The sequence below is a fragment of the Salarias fasciatus genome, chromosome 19 (assembly GCF_902148845.1).
Source record: "Salarias fasciatus chromosome 19, fSalaFa1.1, whole genome shotgun sequence".
Classification (NCBI taxonomy): Eukaryota; Metazoa; Chordata; class Actinopteri; order Blenniiformes; family Blenniidae; genus Salarias; species Salarias fasciatus.
Genome location: NC_043763.1, coordinates 25,567,977 through 25,585,474, shown reverse-complemented (window position 1 = coordinate 25,585,474; position 17,498 = coordinate 25,567,977). Strand labels below are relative to the sequence as shown.

The 17,498-nt window shown below is 52.5% G+C and overlaps 1 protein-coding gene across 1 annotated transcript in view; it reads right to left on the bottom strand.

Moving 5' to 3' along the window:
- Positions 1-15,380, bottom strand: part of atrn (attractin) — a 76,974-nt gene extending 61,594 nt beyond the window's left edge. Inside the window, exons 1-7 of the mRNA XM_030116390.1 lie at positions 14,906-15,380; positions 6,998-7,081; positions 5,892-6,005; positions 5,678-5,806; positions 2,477-2,670; positions 674-842; positions 196-286 (exon numbers count right to left, since the gene is read on the bottom strand). Of these exons, the coding sequence (XP_029972250.1) occupies positions 196-286; positions 674-842; positions 2,477-2,670; positions 5,678-5,806; positions 5,892-6,005; positions 6,998-7,081; positions 14,906-15,165 (1,041 nt within the window). The 5' untranslated portion in view covers positions 15,166-15,380. The remainder of the gene's footprint in view (positions 1-195; positions 287-673; positions 843-2,476; positions 2,671-5,677; positions 5,807-5,891; positions 6,006-6,997; positions 7,082-14,905) is intronic.
- Between the last annotated feature and the right edge of the window lie 2,118 nt (positions 15,381-17,498).

The following is a 17,498-nucleotide window of genomic DNA, read 5'->3' as shown; positions in this document are numbered from 1 at the left end:
GAAAAGAACGTCTTTCCTTCAACACGGAGATCTGGAGCTCGCTTAGGAGACGTTAAAGGAATAAGTTGAGTCGGAGCACACGAAGCAGCATCATCACGGTTTTGTGTGGTTTTTTGAGACAAGTTGGCTCATCTTTTTATATTTAGAGAAACTATTTTATATTTAGAGACCCCCCCCCCCCATCCTGCTGCTCACCTCATGCAGAGCCAGCGAGTGGCCGTACCGGGGCGTGACCGTGTTGACGGAGGGGTCAAGGGTCAGCCAGGCTCTCCTGCTGAGGTTGTACCTGGAGAACAAAAGAACAGAAACGGTGACCGGCAGGAAAGGCGAGTGGTGCTGATCGTCCTTCCAGAAGCTTCTGTCCGTCTGTCGCTCATTTCGTCTCAGCGATTCAGCAGGAATGAAGCTTTTTTTTTTTTTTGTTCTATTTAACGCTGTAGCGACTTTCTGCTGTCACACAGAGACACCTAGTGGTCGCGGAGGGTAGGTGACAGTAAATAATGGAGCAGTATGACCAGTCGGACCAGCTGACCGGTTCTGGAACAACCTTCAGATTTACGCTTCACAACATGACAAAAGGAAAACCGTAGAGGACAAGTGAAGACATTTCCACAGAACGACTCCGGAGCCGGCGCCGTTCCGCAGACGGGCCGTCCTGAACTGGATCACTTACGCTTTGACCATGTGGTAGTCGGAGGCGTTGAAGACGTAGCCTCCGACCACCCACATGACGCCCTGCTCCACCACCGCCTTGTGGGAGGCCCGGGCCAGCCCGGCGTCCGGGTACTCCTCCCGGCTCCAGAAGGAGGCGTTGGCCGGCACCGAGACGGAGCAGTCTGGACCTGGTGGGGGACGGGGACAGATTTATTACAGATCAGGTCGGCTGTAACATTCAAATTCAAAAAATTGACGTGGGAATGTTTCAATGTTCAACTTCAAAATACAGACACACGAACGACAAACTCACAAATATTTAAAGTGATGTAAAACCGGACCAACGAGCGGAGGAGAGTGGAGAACAATGAGATCCTGATCAGTGGCTGAGGTACGTTAATCTGGTAGTTTTGGAGCAGCTCCATCAAAACAGAGCTCAGGTTCAACAGCTGGAGCAGCTGGAAGCCGGAGTGAAGCGAGACGGAGTGTTTGTAGTTTTAAAGGTTTTTCAGGAAACGATCAGAGCGGCGGCCTTGCTGCTTCCCCTCTTTATGAGACGAACAATAAACCGGATTCCCTCCTGAATGAAGGGAAGAGAAACAAACAGGAAGAAGAAGCGATTGCTCTTTTCCCGTCCTCCGTCCAGCAGGACACGCCGCACGCCACGGCCGATTCCAGGCGTTCGGTCGGTCTTCTGGAACGAAGCGTTTATCAACCAATCAGAGAAATCGATCAGCAGCAGAGATGGAGGCGGGTGGCGACGGCTGCAGGAGGCGGCGGCGGCGTGCCAGGACAGGAAGCGCCATTCTGCCCCCTGGTGGCCGTTCTCCTCCGACCTGCTCGGCTCGCCGGCTTTTCCACTCGTAAAACCGTCGCCGCCTCGGCGTTCCTGTAGCGACGCTGCTGCGAAGGGAAGGGCGGCTCCACCAAACGCCGTCTGTCTCTGCTCGGCTCACCCGGCGGTGCTGAGCGCTCCACCGCCGCCGGGCCCAGGCACCGCCGCCGGGCCCAGGCACCGCCGCCGGGCCCAGGCACCGCCGCCGGGCCCAGGCACCGCCGCCGGGCCCAGGCACCGCCGCTGCCCAGACACGGGATGGAAGGTTCAAGGCTTTAAAGTTGTGGTTTGAGGTTCAGCGGTGGAGGAACGATGACAATCAAACCAGAAACCCAACAAACACTCAACACTGAGGGGAAAGATGCTCCTGAGTTTCTCTCTGTGGAGATTCCAGGCATTAGCAGTGACCTTTGACCTTTCATGAGGTTAATGAGTCTCTCCTGCTGCATCGAGCTTCAGCCTGCTTCAGGATTTCTTCTCCTTCAGCTCGTTCACTTTAACCACTGGAAAAACGAATCGATGCGCTCCAATCAGACCCGACATTAACACACAGCGTGCAGTGGCGAGCTCTCCGGCCTCACACAGAGAAAACCACCGGGTTGAGTCCAGCGCTGCATGTGGTTTTAACTGGTGACTCAAAGTGTGTGTGTGTGTGTGTGTGTGTGTGTGTATATGTTCCTCATTTGAAATATTTTCCACAGTTGTGTTTGCTTTTGACATTTTGCTGAACTTCTCTCTTCCGATGAGTCAAAACACACACACACAAACACACACACACACGGCTGCTGGTGACTCAGATCTTCACCCAAACCGCTCCTCAGATTTAAATCACGCCGTTCTCAAACCGCTCTGCACGGCGACCGCCGCTTCACTGAAGACGCAGCGGAGGAGCCGTCGTCTGGAGAGACGCCTTGGTGGACGTGTGTGTGTAGAGGTGTGTGTGTAGAGGTGTGTGTGTAGAGGTGTGTGTGTGGAGACTCCGCCCACCTTGCCAGCCGGCCTTGCAGACGCAGGCCTTGCCCTGGCAGCGCCCCCGCTCCGGGTAGCCGCAGTTGGCCAGGCAGTACGGCACGTCGCAGGCCTCGCCCTTCCAGCCGGCGTCGCACTCGCACTCGACGGAGGAGGAGTTGGACAGGCGGCACTCGCCGCGGCCCGAGCAGTTGTTGGGACACGTGTTGACCCTGAGAGACACGAGCGGAGACAGAGAGGACACTTAAACCGGCTGCAGGAAGCTCTCAACACGTCCTGCTGCGACCCCAAGGGTTCAGCATGAGGCGCCTTGCTCAGGGGCACATGGCAGTGGGATCTGAACCTGCAAACTGAACATGGAGGGTGAGACCAGACTCCTGCTGTGGAAACAGGACCGTTCAGAAACACGGAGAGCGGACGGCGAGCGCAGCAGTGAAGCTGGGATCAGACGCTCTCCACGCCAAACGGCTCGTCTCCATTCAGCGTCCGGCGTCTCAGAAGAGACAGACGCCTGGACGCCTGGACGCCTCCGGGCCGGAGGGACAAACACACACTTCTCTCCCCTAAACCGAGGAACCAGTCAGTGGCGGAGAGAAGACGCTGCTGAGGCTGAGGACAGGAAGAAAACAACTCCTCACTTCCTGTTTCTGCCTCCAGAGAACAGGACTCAGTCAGACCCGGAGCCTGAGCTCTGAGGGACAGTCGACACCGACACACACACACTGAAACACACACCAACACGACACACACACTCAGAGACACACACACTGCTGTATAATCTCATCAAAACCTGGACCTATTTCCATACAGAAACTATTTTATTCCGTCTTAAAGTGCGATCAGAAAGACTAAACACCGATCAGACTGGATTTGCAGACTTTTCAGGTTCCTGCGTGGTTCAGGTGAAAACGAAAACCAGTCTTTGATCCACAGTCTGTGGTGAACTGGAGGAAGACAGCAGGTTGTTATCCGACAGGGTGAGACGCTGGAGGATCCTGGTCCCTGAAGACGAAGACGAAGACGAAGACGAAGACGCCGGCGCTGCTTCTCCTCGCGGTTTGATGTTCCTGCACCTCCAGCTCGGCTCAGCTCACACACCGGGAGGTCCGGGGGCATCTAGGGGGGGTGGGGGAGGGGGGGCTTTCATCCCTCTCTGTTTGTCTCGACTTGGCTTCAATCCCGTTGCCACGGCGACGGGGCGGCGAAGCGGGCGTCCATTGTGCCCTTTGCAGATGTTTCCAGGGGGCGGGCTCACTCTAAAACCCCGCCTGGTTTCCTCTGGTTCACTTCGATGTTTCTTCCATCACGAACAGAAACATGATCAAAGTGTCGTCTGCGTGTTTCTGGACTCTTAAAGATTCCTTCTGCTTCTAACTGACGGCACTGCTGACTGTTCACATCAGTCCGTCTCCTGCAGTGAAGGGTCTCTACTGTAAAGTACTGACATTCCTGAAGCTACTTTAAAAACTAGTGTTTTAAAAAGTTACTTTTTATTCCAATAACTACTAGAGTGACCTTTGCAATGACCTCTGACTGTAGTCCTGGGTCCTGGTTTAGCTGCTGAGCAATAATCTGGATCCTCCTCCAGGCGGCCCCGCTTGATGTGTCCAGGTGTCCAGGTGTCTCAGGTGGTCCAGGTGGTCCAGGTGTCTCAGGTGGTCCAGGGGTCCAGGTGGTCCAGGTGTGTCAGGTGGTCCAGGTGTCTCAGGTGGTCCAGGTGGTCCAGGTGGTCCAGGTGTCTCAGGTGGTCCAGGTGTCCAGGTGTCTCAGGTGGTCCAGGTGGTCCAGGTGTCTCAGGTGGTCCAGGTGGTCCAGGTGTCTCAGGTGGTCCAGGTGTCCAGGTGTCTCAGGTGGTCCAGGTGGTCCAGGTGTCTCAGGTGGTCCAGGTGGTCCAGGTGTCTCAGGTGGTCCAGGTGTCTCAGGTGGTCCAGGTGTCTCAGGTGGTCCAGGTGGTCCAGGTGTCTCAGGTGGTCCAGGTGTCTCAGGTGGTCCAGGTGGTCCAGGTGGTCCAGGTGGTCCAGGTGTCTCAGGTGGTCCAGGTGTCTCAGGTGGTCCAGGTGGTCCAGGTGGTCCAGGTGTCTCAGGTGGTCCAGGTGGTCCAGGTGTCTCAGGTGTCTCAGGTGGTCCAGGTGGTCCAGGTGTCTCAGGTGGTCCAGGTGGTCCAGGTGTCTCAGGTGGTCCAGGTGTCTCAGGTGGTCCAGGTGGTCCAGGTGTCTCAGGTGGTCCAGGTGGTCCAGGTGTCTCAGGTGGTCCAGGTGTCTCAGGTGGTCCAGGTGGTCCAGGTGTCTCAGGTGGTCCAGGTGGTCCAGGTGTCTCAGGTGGTCCAGGTGTCTCAGGTGGTCCAGGTGACCAGCAGCTGCAGTTTTTTACAGTGTTCTCATTAAAGTGAGGCCTCCCATCCGGGTCACATGATCAGACTGTCAGTGAAAATGACGGGTGTCTTATTGACCGTACCTCAGCCGACCCACAATTAAACCCTGCAGGAGCAACACACAACACTACAGCTACACAACGTTACAATTACACGTTACAGATATACAAGGTCACACATATGCAATGTCATAACACCAAAAAGAAATTAAACTACAGCCACACATCACAGCTACACCTACACAACATTACAACTACAGTCACACAACATCACAGTTACAATGTTACAACTACAGCAAAATCACAATTGCAAACACACATTACAACTAAAGCTTTAACGTTACAACTACAAATACACAATGACACAACTACAGCAACATCACACCTACAGTGACACAATGTTACAACTACAGCTACAATGTCACCACTAAAGACACACAATGTCACAACTACAACAACACGATGCTACAACTACAGTCACACAAACTGTGATTAAGAACAGAGTCCAAAGAGACAGACGTCGATATCATGTTTATATGAAGATATTCAAGGAAGGTCTCTATTTTCAGTTTAATTTCTAATGAGAAAACAGCTGAAGGCAAAAGATCCAGTGTGTGTGTGTGTGTGTGTGTGTGTGTGTGTGTGTGTGTGTGTGTGTGTGTGTGTGCGTGCTGACTGAGCGAGGCCTGTGAGGCGGGTCGGGCTGGACTCTGCTGCCACCAGGCTGATCCAGAGGAACCTCCACACTCGGAACACGTCCCACTACTGACCCCAGCACCACGTCGACTCGTCAGCTCCCACCACGGCGTGACGAACCCCCCCCCCGGGCCGCGGTGCCGCTCGCCTCACCTGTACGAAATGTTGAAGCCGGTCAGGTTGTAGGCGGCGTCGCTGAAGAAGTGCAGCAGGGCGAAGCCGGACTGGGAGACCACCTCGGGAACCGTCTCGTTCCCGTACCGCTCCGGAACAATCAGACCGCTGCAGAAAGACGCCGTTAGTCTGGGACCTCTGAGGAACCCCCCCCCCCCCCCCCAGGTGTGAGACGGGGCGGAGCCGGCCATACCTGAAGGCCGCCAGCAGGGGGGCGTAGATGGAGTCTCCGTCGTAAACGTACAGGTGGTCCCAGCTGCACTCGGTGGCGAAGTGGTTGAAGCGTAACCGAAGGACCGTGTTGGGCCTGGAGAGGAGGGGGAGGAGATCAGGAGGTGATCTGAGCCGTCAAACTATCCAGAAACAAACCGAGGAACCGCTCAGAGTCAGCATGCGGGGAAAGTAACGAGAGGGAAATATTATATATGATCCTTTTCTAAATCTCACGGTGAAGAACTGAAGGACTGAGCCTTCGGCCGTATCACACAGTTCTAAAAACATCCTCAATCTTCTTCTTTCTTTTGAACTAACCAGCAGAATTTAATAAGCTTTGAGTTATTTCTGCTAAAAACCAGGCTGGGAAAAGTTTCTTTTTTTTAATAATCTCAAACATTTTAGTGGATTTATAGACTTTTGATAATCAGTGGTTTAGTCTGTAGAACTTCTCAGTTTCAGATTCCGTCCTCAAAGTGTTGAATTCCTTGTTGGGCTGCAGTGTTTCCTCCGGGCCCGCGGGGGCAGTAGAGGTACAGACTATTGATTAATCTGGATCATCTCTCAGCCTCCACCAGTGGGTTTTACTGGACCTCTGATCAGAGAGGACCGAGCGGCGTTCCTCTCCTTCCTGGAGGTTTCGGCCTCTTTCGGCCGGGTTCGGCGCCCGGGGAGCCGAGATGAGATTTCCAGGAGAATGATTGACTAAACGGCGCGGCAGAAACACTCAACGCCGTTCTAAAGCGCCACATGGGCGTCTTTTATGGCCCTCGGTGTCTGCTGTGTCATAAAAAGCTCCGATAACGCCGTGAGCGGACCGACGGAGCGCGGCGGCGTTTCTGCAGACGAGGGCGAAAAGCAAAACAAACCGGAGCCGCGAGTCGGTTAATGGACGGCGGGAGTTTACGAGGTTCAGCCGTAAATCTGCTCACCGAGCAGGACGCTGCGATAACGGGGGGGGGGGGGGGGGGCTGCACGGCGCTCACAGTCTCATTTAACCACTGTGCCTCCAATCAGAGAGCGCGAAAGGAGGGCAGGAGGCCGCCGCCGTTCAGCTCGGGTTATTCGAACAGGAGTGGTACTTACTGGCCCTGGATGAGCCAGGTGCACTTGGTCTTGTACTTGTAGTTTCCGGGACCGTCGGTCAGATAACCGGAGGGCCCGGTCAGCCTGCGGGGAGAAGGACAGGACCACAGGTTATTCCTGGCTGGGTTCTGATTTTAAAAGCAGCTCGTGTTTTGCTGCTGTGGCCTCGAGTTTCCACCGAGCTCCACGGCGTGCTGCAGCTTTCTGCACGGCGCCGACTGAAACAGTCGGACGACGCTGTGAATCACCGCACCGAACGCCGAGACTCGCCTTGAATTGATGACGAGCGGCAGAAGCCGAGGGGTCGGATTATGTTTCTGCAGCTTCTCTACATTTGTAGTCGGTGGGAGAAACAGCTGAGCCTCAGCCTGACGGAATCACAGAATCCCAGCTGTGCTGCGTTAGCCCGTTAGCATTTAGCTTCAGTTCAGCACTCAGAGCTTTCAGCTTCACTGCTCAAATATTTAATCAAGTTATTGAAATGAAAAATCCGTTGAGTGTCCGTCTGTCTCCAAGGTTCATGTGAGGGTCGGCGTTCGGCGTCAACGAGAAAGAGAAAAGGAACGGTTAGCGTAGCAACAGTCGCGTTATTTAACTCAAACATGAAAAGCGTCCAGCAACATTCAGACAGAACATTGACCCATCTGGGCATCCTTACACATCGAAAGAAGTCTTTTCAATCCGTTTACTTCCACATTGGCTGAACGAATCGCATCCAGCTTGTAATTTGACACCAGCCTCATACCGACAGTAAAAGCCGGTCTTTCTGGTACCTGAGAAACGACATTTCCTCCAGAACGTGAACTAAACGTCACGATTTGAAGTGAAGCCATCATGAAAACACTGCTGTTCAAACTCAGCCGATGTCTGTAAAACTGTAATGAAGAATCAGAAATGATTCCAGAGCCGCGAGCTAAACGCTAACTTCAGCTCCAAACAGCCCGAAAACCACCGGAACTGCAGCGAATCATTATCTGAGGCGGCCAGAGGGACGGGACGAGGTGACAGGACGGGGGGGACGGGACGGGACAGCTGCTGGTCCAAGGCCGCGGGCGACGCTGCCTTAGAGCCAAACCCGACGCTGCTTCATGACCAGAGGAGCCGATGGAACCTGCTCCACCCTCAGCTTCTCCAATGGCGGGGCAGCTTCACTCCGCAACACTGTGACTACCGACTGTAAACAGCCCCGGCCGTCAGGGAGGCTCGGCTCCCCCAGCCAGGAGACCAACGTCTCAGAGGACCAGGCGCTCCGGACGACGTCTCTCAGAGGACCAGACGCTCCGGACGACGTCTCTCAGAGGACCAGGTGCTCCGGACGGCGTCTCTCAGAGGACCAGACGCTCAGAGGACCAGACGCTCCGGACGACGTCTCTCAGAGGACCAGACGCTCCGGACGACGTCTCTCAGAGGACCAGGTGCTCCGGACGACGTCTCTCAGAGGACCAGGTGCTCCGGACGGCGTCTCTCAGAGGACCAGACGCTCCGGACGGCGTCTCTCAGAGGACCAGGCGCTCCGGACGACGTCTCTCAGAGGACCAGGCGCTCCGGACGACGTCTCTCAGAGGACCAGGCGCTCCGGACGGCGTCTCTCAGAGGACCAGACGCTCCGGACGACGTCTCTCAGAGGACCAGACGCTCCGGACGACGTCTCTCAGAGGACCAGGCGCTCCGGACGGCGTCTCTCAGAGGACCAGGCGCTCCGGACGACGTCTCTCAGAGGACCAGGCGCTCCGGACGACGTCTCTCAGAGGACCAGACGCTCCGGACGACGTCTCTCAGAGGATCAGACGGTCCGGACGGCGTCTCTCAGAGGACCAGATGCTCTGGACGACGTCTCTCAGAGGACCAGATGCTCTGGACGACGTCTCTCAGAGGACCAGGCGCTCCGGACGGCGTCTCTCAGCGGACCAGACGCTCCGGACGGCGTCTCTCAGAGGACCAGGTGCTCCCGACGGCGTCTCTCAGAGGACCAGACGCTCCGGACGGCGTCTCTCAGCGGCCGTCCACTCCAAACCTCGCTGCTCCCTCACAGACTGAACCTCCACTGAAACAAGACATCTGTACTCCAGACCACTTCGGTCTGGAAACCGGGTCCTGGACGGGGACAGAACACGCTGGGAGACCCTTCGATCAGCTGACCCAGAACATGGAGGACTGTCAGGATGTCAGGTTATTATTGGTAGAAATCAGGTACTGTCTTATAATGAGGATCCACCAACAGAAACCACGGGAACAGAGTGCGTCTACGCTGCTGCAGCTCATGAGCGCCACCTCTGACCATCAGAAGGAAGAGCTGCAGAAAAACAAAACTGCTCAAGAGTAAAAAAAACTGTGATGGGAATCATGAGTGTTCAGAGCGCAACAGTCCGACAAGCTGGACTGGCGAGAAGAAACGGCGGATTGGAAAATGTTTACTGGAGTCAAAAAGGAATTCCTCCACCATCAGACGATAAGAGAAGACAAGACGTCCGTCTCGCTCGGCCTTTACGACTCTTCAGAGCTGCGTTAACAGCTACAACTAGATTTAAATCCACAGTAGCCAGAGACTACATCCGAGTGTTGTTTTGGCTTTAATGCTGCCGAGTCTGTTTCCTGGTGGGAGGAGCCACATGACACGCCCCCTGTCTGCTCCTGCTGCAGAGGAGGTGATCAGCCGTCCACAGCAGGGGGTGATGGAGGAGACGGAGCAGCTAAGCTTTTTCCCCACCACACACCCGGGGCTGCAGGGCTCCGGGGGGTCTCACGGTGGTCAGGTGCAGGATGCTGTGGACCGTCTCGCTCACACTGGACTGGAGGATTTCACGACTCTCCGTCACAGACAGACCTCCTTCAAGGTAGCTCAGATTTACTTCAACTGACTCGCTAAAGGCCAACAACACAGGAAGTGAACGTGCCGAGTAGGGGTAAAGAGAACTATTTTTTTCTCCCAAAAATCTCCCTTTATTTTTCTTGTCAGCAGAAAATGCATTTCAAGGTAAACATTACCAAATAACATGGTCACTGCTGTCCTGTGTAATATCACGCGCTTCTCTCATGATAACAGACTCTGAACAGAGTATTTTCAAATAATAAATATCCTCTTATTGCCTGACTGCTTGTATACATTATACAAGCTTCAAGTCTCAGCTGGGTTTGGGAGCAGAAAAAGCCCAAACGGCACTTTGGAACAAGCCAAAAATCCCACAACTTACAACTGCCAACACTGACGAGTGACTTTTCAAAATAAAAAGCTGATAACAAGCGGACCTGGCAGCTATCGCTGCACTTCGACTCGGCTACAGTTGAACGGTTTATTTGTTGCTGCGATATTGGACTTCACCAAGAGAGGCAGCAGTGTGCCCTGAGGCGCCTAGTCTGCCGGAAAACAGTAGAAGAAGAACAACAACAACAACAGCGCTAAGCAGCGCTAAGCAGCGCTGCAGCGTGAGCAGCAACACAGCAGCGGCTGGACATTAGCCCGCGGAGAGAGAGAGGTTTTTATCCGTCCGGACAGGCGCATACACACGAGCGACGGGCTGAAAAGCCGCTGTGGAAAATGAATCACAGAACCGAAAAACCGCGGTCCATCAGGGCGAATTGTCCCGTGCCGAGCGGACCCAACGGTTCAATATTTTGCCGCGTACCGTTGCATCCCTAGTGCCGAGCTGACACGTTACGATCTCCCTACAGTTATGTAACGCTCTCTTCATTATGGCCGACATCTCGCTCTGAAACGTCCAGAACCAGCCAGTCCATGTGTGAAGGCGAGCCACTGACCCACTTCAGCTCACAGTGCAGCGAATCGGTCCTTCTCTTCTCGCCATGACGCACGCACGCTGCAGAGCGCACACCTGAACTGACCCGCGATCAGTCCACTTCACTCCAAGTCATCACCCAACTCCAGAACATTAGACCCAGTGACCAGGAACCCAGCTGGATCTGGCTTTAAAACCATTTGGGTCGTTGCCTTTAAGTAGAGGTATATGAAATCCGTTTTACTTTTTCCCAAATTCCGTTTTTTCCGTTTTAATATTTCTGAATTTGGTATTTTGTTTTTTATGCTCATTTTTACCATAAAAAAGGTGTCTGGTAAGTGGAAATGAATAAATGTCCACAATTTAATAGGATGTAACAGTCCATTTAATGTTTAAAGTCCTGCAACAAAGAAATACTTTTCAATTAGTCGCATGCGTCTTTGCGAGTCCAGTCCACAGTACGTTGACAGTATTTACAAAAAAGCTTTTCCCCTGAGGCATAAAAGTCCGTGTTCTGTTCTGCTCTGTATTTAGCGCTTAGCGTGGAGTTTCATAACTTTCTTGAACGTGTGAGAGGGGAGGGAGCAGCTCGCTTGGACATCGTGTTGTTGCGTCGCGTCTCGTCGCGGCGGGAACGCGCGTTCACATTTGTTTTCAATTGTATTTTGACGCAAAATCGCGGAAAGCATTTGGCGTTGTGAACGCACCTTTAGCATGTTAGCAGCGCTGTGGAAGCGACGTACAGGTTGCAGCAGCTCGGGCGGTCCCCCCGGCATGTTTGCTTTGCACTATAAGGTTCCATTTTCTCCCGGAAACTGAATTTCAGACCAGATTAGGACGAATTCCGCAATATTCCGCGTTTTATTCCAATTCCGTTTTTATTGGTCATTTCCGCGATTCCGTTAACACGGATTTCATATGGCTCTACTTTAAGTCATCTTTGCTTCTGCAATAGGCCGTTACACATCCCACAAATGCTTCCTCTTTGAAATCACAGTTAGATCCTGCTCATTGTTTCACTCCATGTTTTTAACCATGAACCTTGGATTGAGAGCTCCACCCTCGTCAGGTCAGAGTCAACGATGAGAGAAAATAAATGGAATGCAGAGTAAAGTTGAAGGTCGGCGGCTGCGCAGTGTCCGCGCTCTCCTGTGATCTCCTGGTTTCATTTTACGACCATATTTCCAGGAGTCGACGGACTTTGATCACCATCATCGGCCGTTTTTCCACCGCTCCACCCAAACCGCTCCAACCAGGGAGGGGTCCATAAAACCGGCTCACAGCCAGGACACCATCCTCCACGGAAATACAGCGCCACAAGCTAAACCTCCGCTCACCTGAAAGCAGCGGCACGGTGGAGCAGTGGGCAGCACCGCCACCTCACAGTAAGAGACTGACTGGAAGGTCGTCAACTCGCCTTTATTCCTACGGCGCTTCAGAAACAGCCACAGCAGAAGAAGCGAGCCATGAAACCTGAACCCATCAGCTGTGAGCAGGAAAAGAATAGAACCAATGCAGTGGAGAAACCAAGAACAGGAGCAGAGTCCAGCTGGGCCGAACGCCAAGGAGTCCCAGAACAACCCTCAGCTCCCGTGGTTCTGTGTTCCACAGGGTTCTGGTCCTCAGTCTGGCACCAGCCTGCCACAGGAACAGCTCTTTACCGGCACTGGCCCGGCGCTGTATGGCGCCGTTGTCTTTATTCTAAACACAGCCTCAGACCAGAGGACCCCCCCCCCGCCCCCCCAAAGATCCAGATTATAGAGCATCTTCCTCCCACTAAATCCTGTAACTTTACCTGAATGTGATGAGCGCTCACGGTTTAGCTAACGCTAACTCCACACCACATCTGAGTGATCGATACTAATAAATTACCAAGTCAGCATTAAATTAGTCTGGGCTTCCTTCTCCTGGACCATGAAGACCTCCCACTGGCTCCAGTTGGACGGACTCAAACTGCAGATATCCTGAAAATGAAACCCTGAAGTGAACCCAGTCCTGAGACGATCCTAATCCGAGCTGCAGACTCATCGTGAGGCTGGAACAAAATCAGATTACCGTCAAGTACTCTCCGGGAGTAAATATCAGTTTTCAACAAAAAAGAGCCTGAACGAAGCAGAATGCTCTGATCTAAGCTGACCCCCGGTCCAGAGACCCCGGTCCCAGGACTGTGCTGAGGTGTCCAGCAGATCCTCACGAACTGTGTGATGCCCCCACAGGAGCCGACTTCTGGACGCCTGAGGAGGCGGAGCTCCGATGGCTCCATGATCCCATTCCACAGCGATGTGAGCCACGGCAGCCGCTACCAGGTCGAGGTTTACCGCCGCCACAACAGGGTCCAGGGCACCCACCACGAGATCCAGGGCCACGAAAACTGGATCCAGGGCAGAAGCAATGTGACTGACGGCAACTAAAACATAATGGCGCCTGGGGCAACGACGACGTGATCGAAGGCGACGACAACGAGATCCAGGGCCGCCATAACTGGATCGAGGGCCACCACAATGTGATCGAGGACAACTACCAAGTGATTCGAGACAACCACCGCGCAATCTCTTCTGGATTAAATAAAGAATAATTTCTGGCTTTCTAGGAGTAGAATTTAAAATCAATACATCAGGGATGAATCAATGTGGTCAAATTTCTGAGCATCAGATCAAAGAAATCAGTTCTGGTTCAAATATGATAGATGAATGGACTGATGGATGGATGACAGTAATAAACACAGTAATAATAAAACTCCTCCGTTCCAGCTTTTTTGAAAGTTTCAGGCATCAAATTCTCAAACGAATCAGTGACTTTTTGCTACAACCTGAGACCCTGTCAGCGCGACTGAGGACACTGATTTGAACAACAATAATAACAAGACTGCACTGGCTTTAAATTGCGTTTTTCTAGACACTCTGAGACGCTTCTCAGTTGCATTACTCAGTGGTTCCATGCCCGGCGGGGCTCAGCGACCCTGGGACAGACCGAGGGAAGCGAGGCCGCCGTTCTGCACCATCAGACCCTCCGACCACCAGCCAGCCAGCCAGCCACTGCAGTCTCACAGTTTATTGTTCATTTGATTGAAGTAGTTCATGACAGATGATATCTGGTTTCTCTTCATGTTTTCTCTGAACTTCTTGAACTTGTGGCACCGACAGTCTCTTTGCTGGCGGCCTGGATTCACCGTCTCTCTTTACTTTATGTCTTTTTAAACTCGATCTTTGGTTTGAAAACTATCTAACAAACTCAGATATTTGGATTTCAATCAAACAAGACGAGCATTCAAGTCACTGGAACTGTGACTGAACCTCTTCTCTCTCGGGGTCGAACCGTTAACAGGTGGTCGGTCCGTCTCAGGACCGGAGCCCGACTCTTCATAAACATGAACACAGACTCGGGTCCAGCTGATGAGCGTCTCTTTGCCCCGCTGGGAGGAAACCGGAGCTGCCAGGTGGGTCAGGGACCGGAGGGGAACGCCGCTCCGACGGCTTAACGTGTGTTTGGGTTCAGGAAACGCAGACAGCAGCGCCACGCCACCATCAACACCTATCAACCTGGAACCGCGAGAACATGCAAACTCCACCCATCAGAAACCCTGGACCGGTGAACCGCTGCTCCACCGTGCCGCTCACGTCCAAGCACGACAATCAGGGATAGAGCCAACAGTCTGCTCACCATCACATGCAGGCGCACGGGAAGAACATGCAAACAGCACACAGGCTGGGATTGAACCGGGGAACTTTTCATTGTGAGGAGTGATGTGAGCTTCTCCACTGCTGTGCAGCAAGCATGCAAATAAAGAAGTGACCTTTAGAGTCTACAAGTCCGTGTGTGTGTGTGTGTGTGTGTGTGTGTGTGTTCCTGATGCAGCAGACCTGTCAGTCATAAAGATGTTTATTGCTTCATAACATCATGAACATCAGCTGACCTGCCCCTGCCTGGCACACGTGCACCTGTACTGAGGATCTGCCCCTGAGGTCAGGAGCCGGGGCAGTAACTGAGGATCTGCCCCGGTGCTCCTGCTCCGGGGCAGGCGCAGGTAGCCACCCGGTGCATCAGGTGAGCCCTGCTGCTGCTGCTGCTTCTCCATCTCCCGGTTCATCACCCGGAGCTCTGCTGGAGCCTCCAGAGGCTCCGGTCGCGGCGGCCGCTCTCCCCCCGGAGGAGGCGGCCGTGCTCCCGCACGTACCTGAAGCGTCCTCCGCAGTGCTGGCACTGGTCCCCGACCCAGCCGGGGAAACACACACAGCTCCCGGTGGCGTTGTTGCACTGGCCGTTCATGCACGGCTTGTCGCACTCCTTGGCCTCGGCAAGGCCGGCCAGCCCGGACAGCACGCCGACGACGGAGAGCAGGAGGGCGGTGGAGAGCACCAGGAAGCCCCGGCCCAGCGAGCCCCGGCCCCGGCCCCGGCCGGAGCCCGAGCAGGCCCGCCGCGGCGCCCCGGACATTCTCTCACAAAAGATGGCTGCTGGAGGCTGGAGCCCCGCCGCTGCGGGGGGAGAGCCGAGGAGCGGTCCGCCGCCCGGAGGCGCTTCGGGCCGGAGGAGCTGCTGTCCCGGAGGGAGCGTCGCGCTGTTCGGAGGAGAGGTGCTGGTCGCCGGGGACTCGCTTCACATCTTCCCCATCTTCCCCGCGGTGCTGCTGCGTCCCAGCGCCGCACCGAGCCGCTGATTGACATCCGGAAGTGACGTCAGGGGGCGGAAATGCGCCACGCGCCGCAGAGCCCGCCCCCTCACCGGGAAAACATTCACCCTATTCTCCCTCAAACTGTGAATTATACCACTTCTAAACACATTAACTCATTAATCTACACGACGCGGACACATTTACCTCTTCTTTCACCTTTCACCGATCAAGCAGCGGAAGATAGAAGCTAACATGGACGGATTCGTTTAAAAACTACATTTCCCATGATGCTTTTACAAGACACCTGTTTGTATCCTTGCAGCAAAGGGTTATGGGAGCTGTAGTTATATAGGCACGATAGATAGACAGGTTGGTATCCAGATTAAGATTAAAGGTTAGCCTACGAAACACCTCTGATTTTAAAATCCATACCATTTTCAAATTCAGTGAATAATCAGAGGATGAAAGGGGAATTAATGTTTTTGAATGATTATAACTTCAGTTAAGTTGTTTAGATTTTACTCCTTCATGAACGAAACCAGCGACCTGTAGCTGCAGCTAAAGGGCAACTAGAAACATTCCATATCGACAGAATAGAATAGAACAAATAAAATTTGCTTTTTCTTACTCATTTTCAGACATGATTAATATTAGTGTGCATGTGTGCAGTAATTGCATTTATAGACACTATAGCTCTATAAATATGGGTAGATTCATACGTAAATGGACTACAGTTATACAGCGCTTTACACTGCAACAGCAGAGCCCAAAGCACTTCACACTGTATCGTCACATTCACCCATTCACACTCCACAAGGCACTAACCTGTCCACTGGGAGCAGATCAGGGTTCAATGTCTTGCCCAAGGACACTTTGGCATATGAACGTGTATGGGAAATCAAACCAACAACCTCCCAACAGCAAGATGACCGAGCCACAGCCGCCCACACATGAGCTGTGTGTAAAATGTATTCATGTAGATATATATAGATAACAAAATGCATGAAACATGATTGATCATCTTCTAGGCCTGATCTACCCAGTGCAGTACGCTGCACAAGTAATTGATCCATGTCAGGGTTCAGGTTACAGGACATTCAATCTCTGTAAAACAAGCAAAATGCACAACATCAAGAGATTACACAAGTGTAAAGTTGCGCAATCGACCAATCTGTGTGAAGTGAAATCAGACTGAGATTTTCTGTAGAACCATTGTCTTCTACCAAACCACATTTAAGCTGATTTTTCTATAGTTTCATGAAGTCATTATTGAAATATTTTTTGGTTTTGTGGTTGTTTTTTTATCTGTTGTATTTGTGCATCTCAAGATGATCGTTTTGTGTGAAACATTACCTGATTTTATCATTTTACTAGAATTGATCAATGTATTAATGTGGTCAGAAACTTAATTGTGTTGTTTTTTGGCTTTTGAAAGGTCTGAGAATGACTGAATTGTCTGCTAAATGAGTAAATATGCTTTATTATGTGTGCCAGTTTCTAATAAGCCTCTGCCAGTTTGCAGATTCTTCCCGAGCACAATAAAAGTGAAAATCAACACATGAATGCAGATTTAATGAAGTCCAATTTAAAGCACTTTGTAATCAGAGCTGCTCGTCTGATTTATTCAATAAGCAGATTCCGAAAACCCAGAAAGACACAAACTGCACACCCAGACACCAAACTGTACAAACGGTATAGAACAGTTTATTAAATTCAAGACTTATAAGAAGTCATCATATTCCAACGCACTCCGAGTCATGAAGCGCATCCATAATAACACCAACCCTCAGGGATTGATCACGGCATCAGAACATAAATAAAGCAAATAAACATATTTACAACGTGGACAGAGTGGAGGTTTGTGCACGAGAACACGCAGCTACGGTGGCAGGAGACGATCTAATGAAGCTTTAAAAAACTCTGGAGTCGTCACACGGAGGGAGGATTGAACGATAATACACGATCGTCAATAACGCTGTTTGACATGAGACGACAGTCACTACCGAGGGGTGGAAGAGGAGCGAGGAGAAACGCTCGGGTCGTTCCACAGGAGGAATGATGCTGAGCGACAGACCGACGGTGGCTTCCACTTCTTCAGTCAGACACGGAAATTCAAAAACCCTGCAGAAGTATTTAAAAAAACTGCAATTTCTGC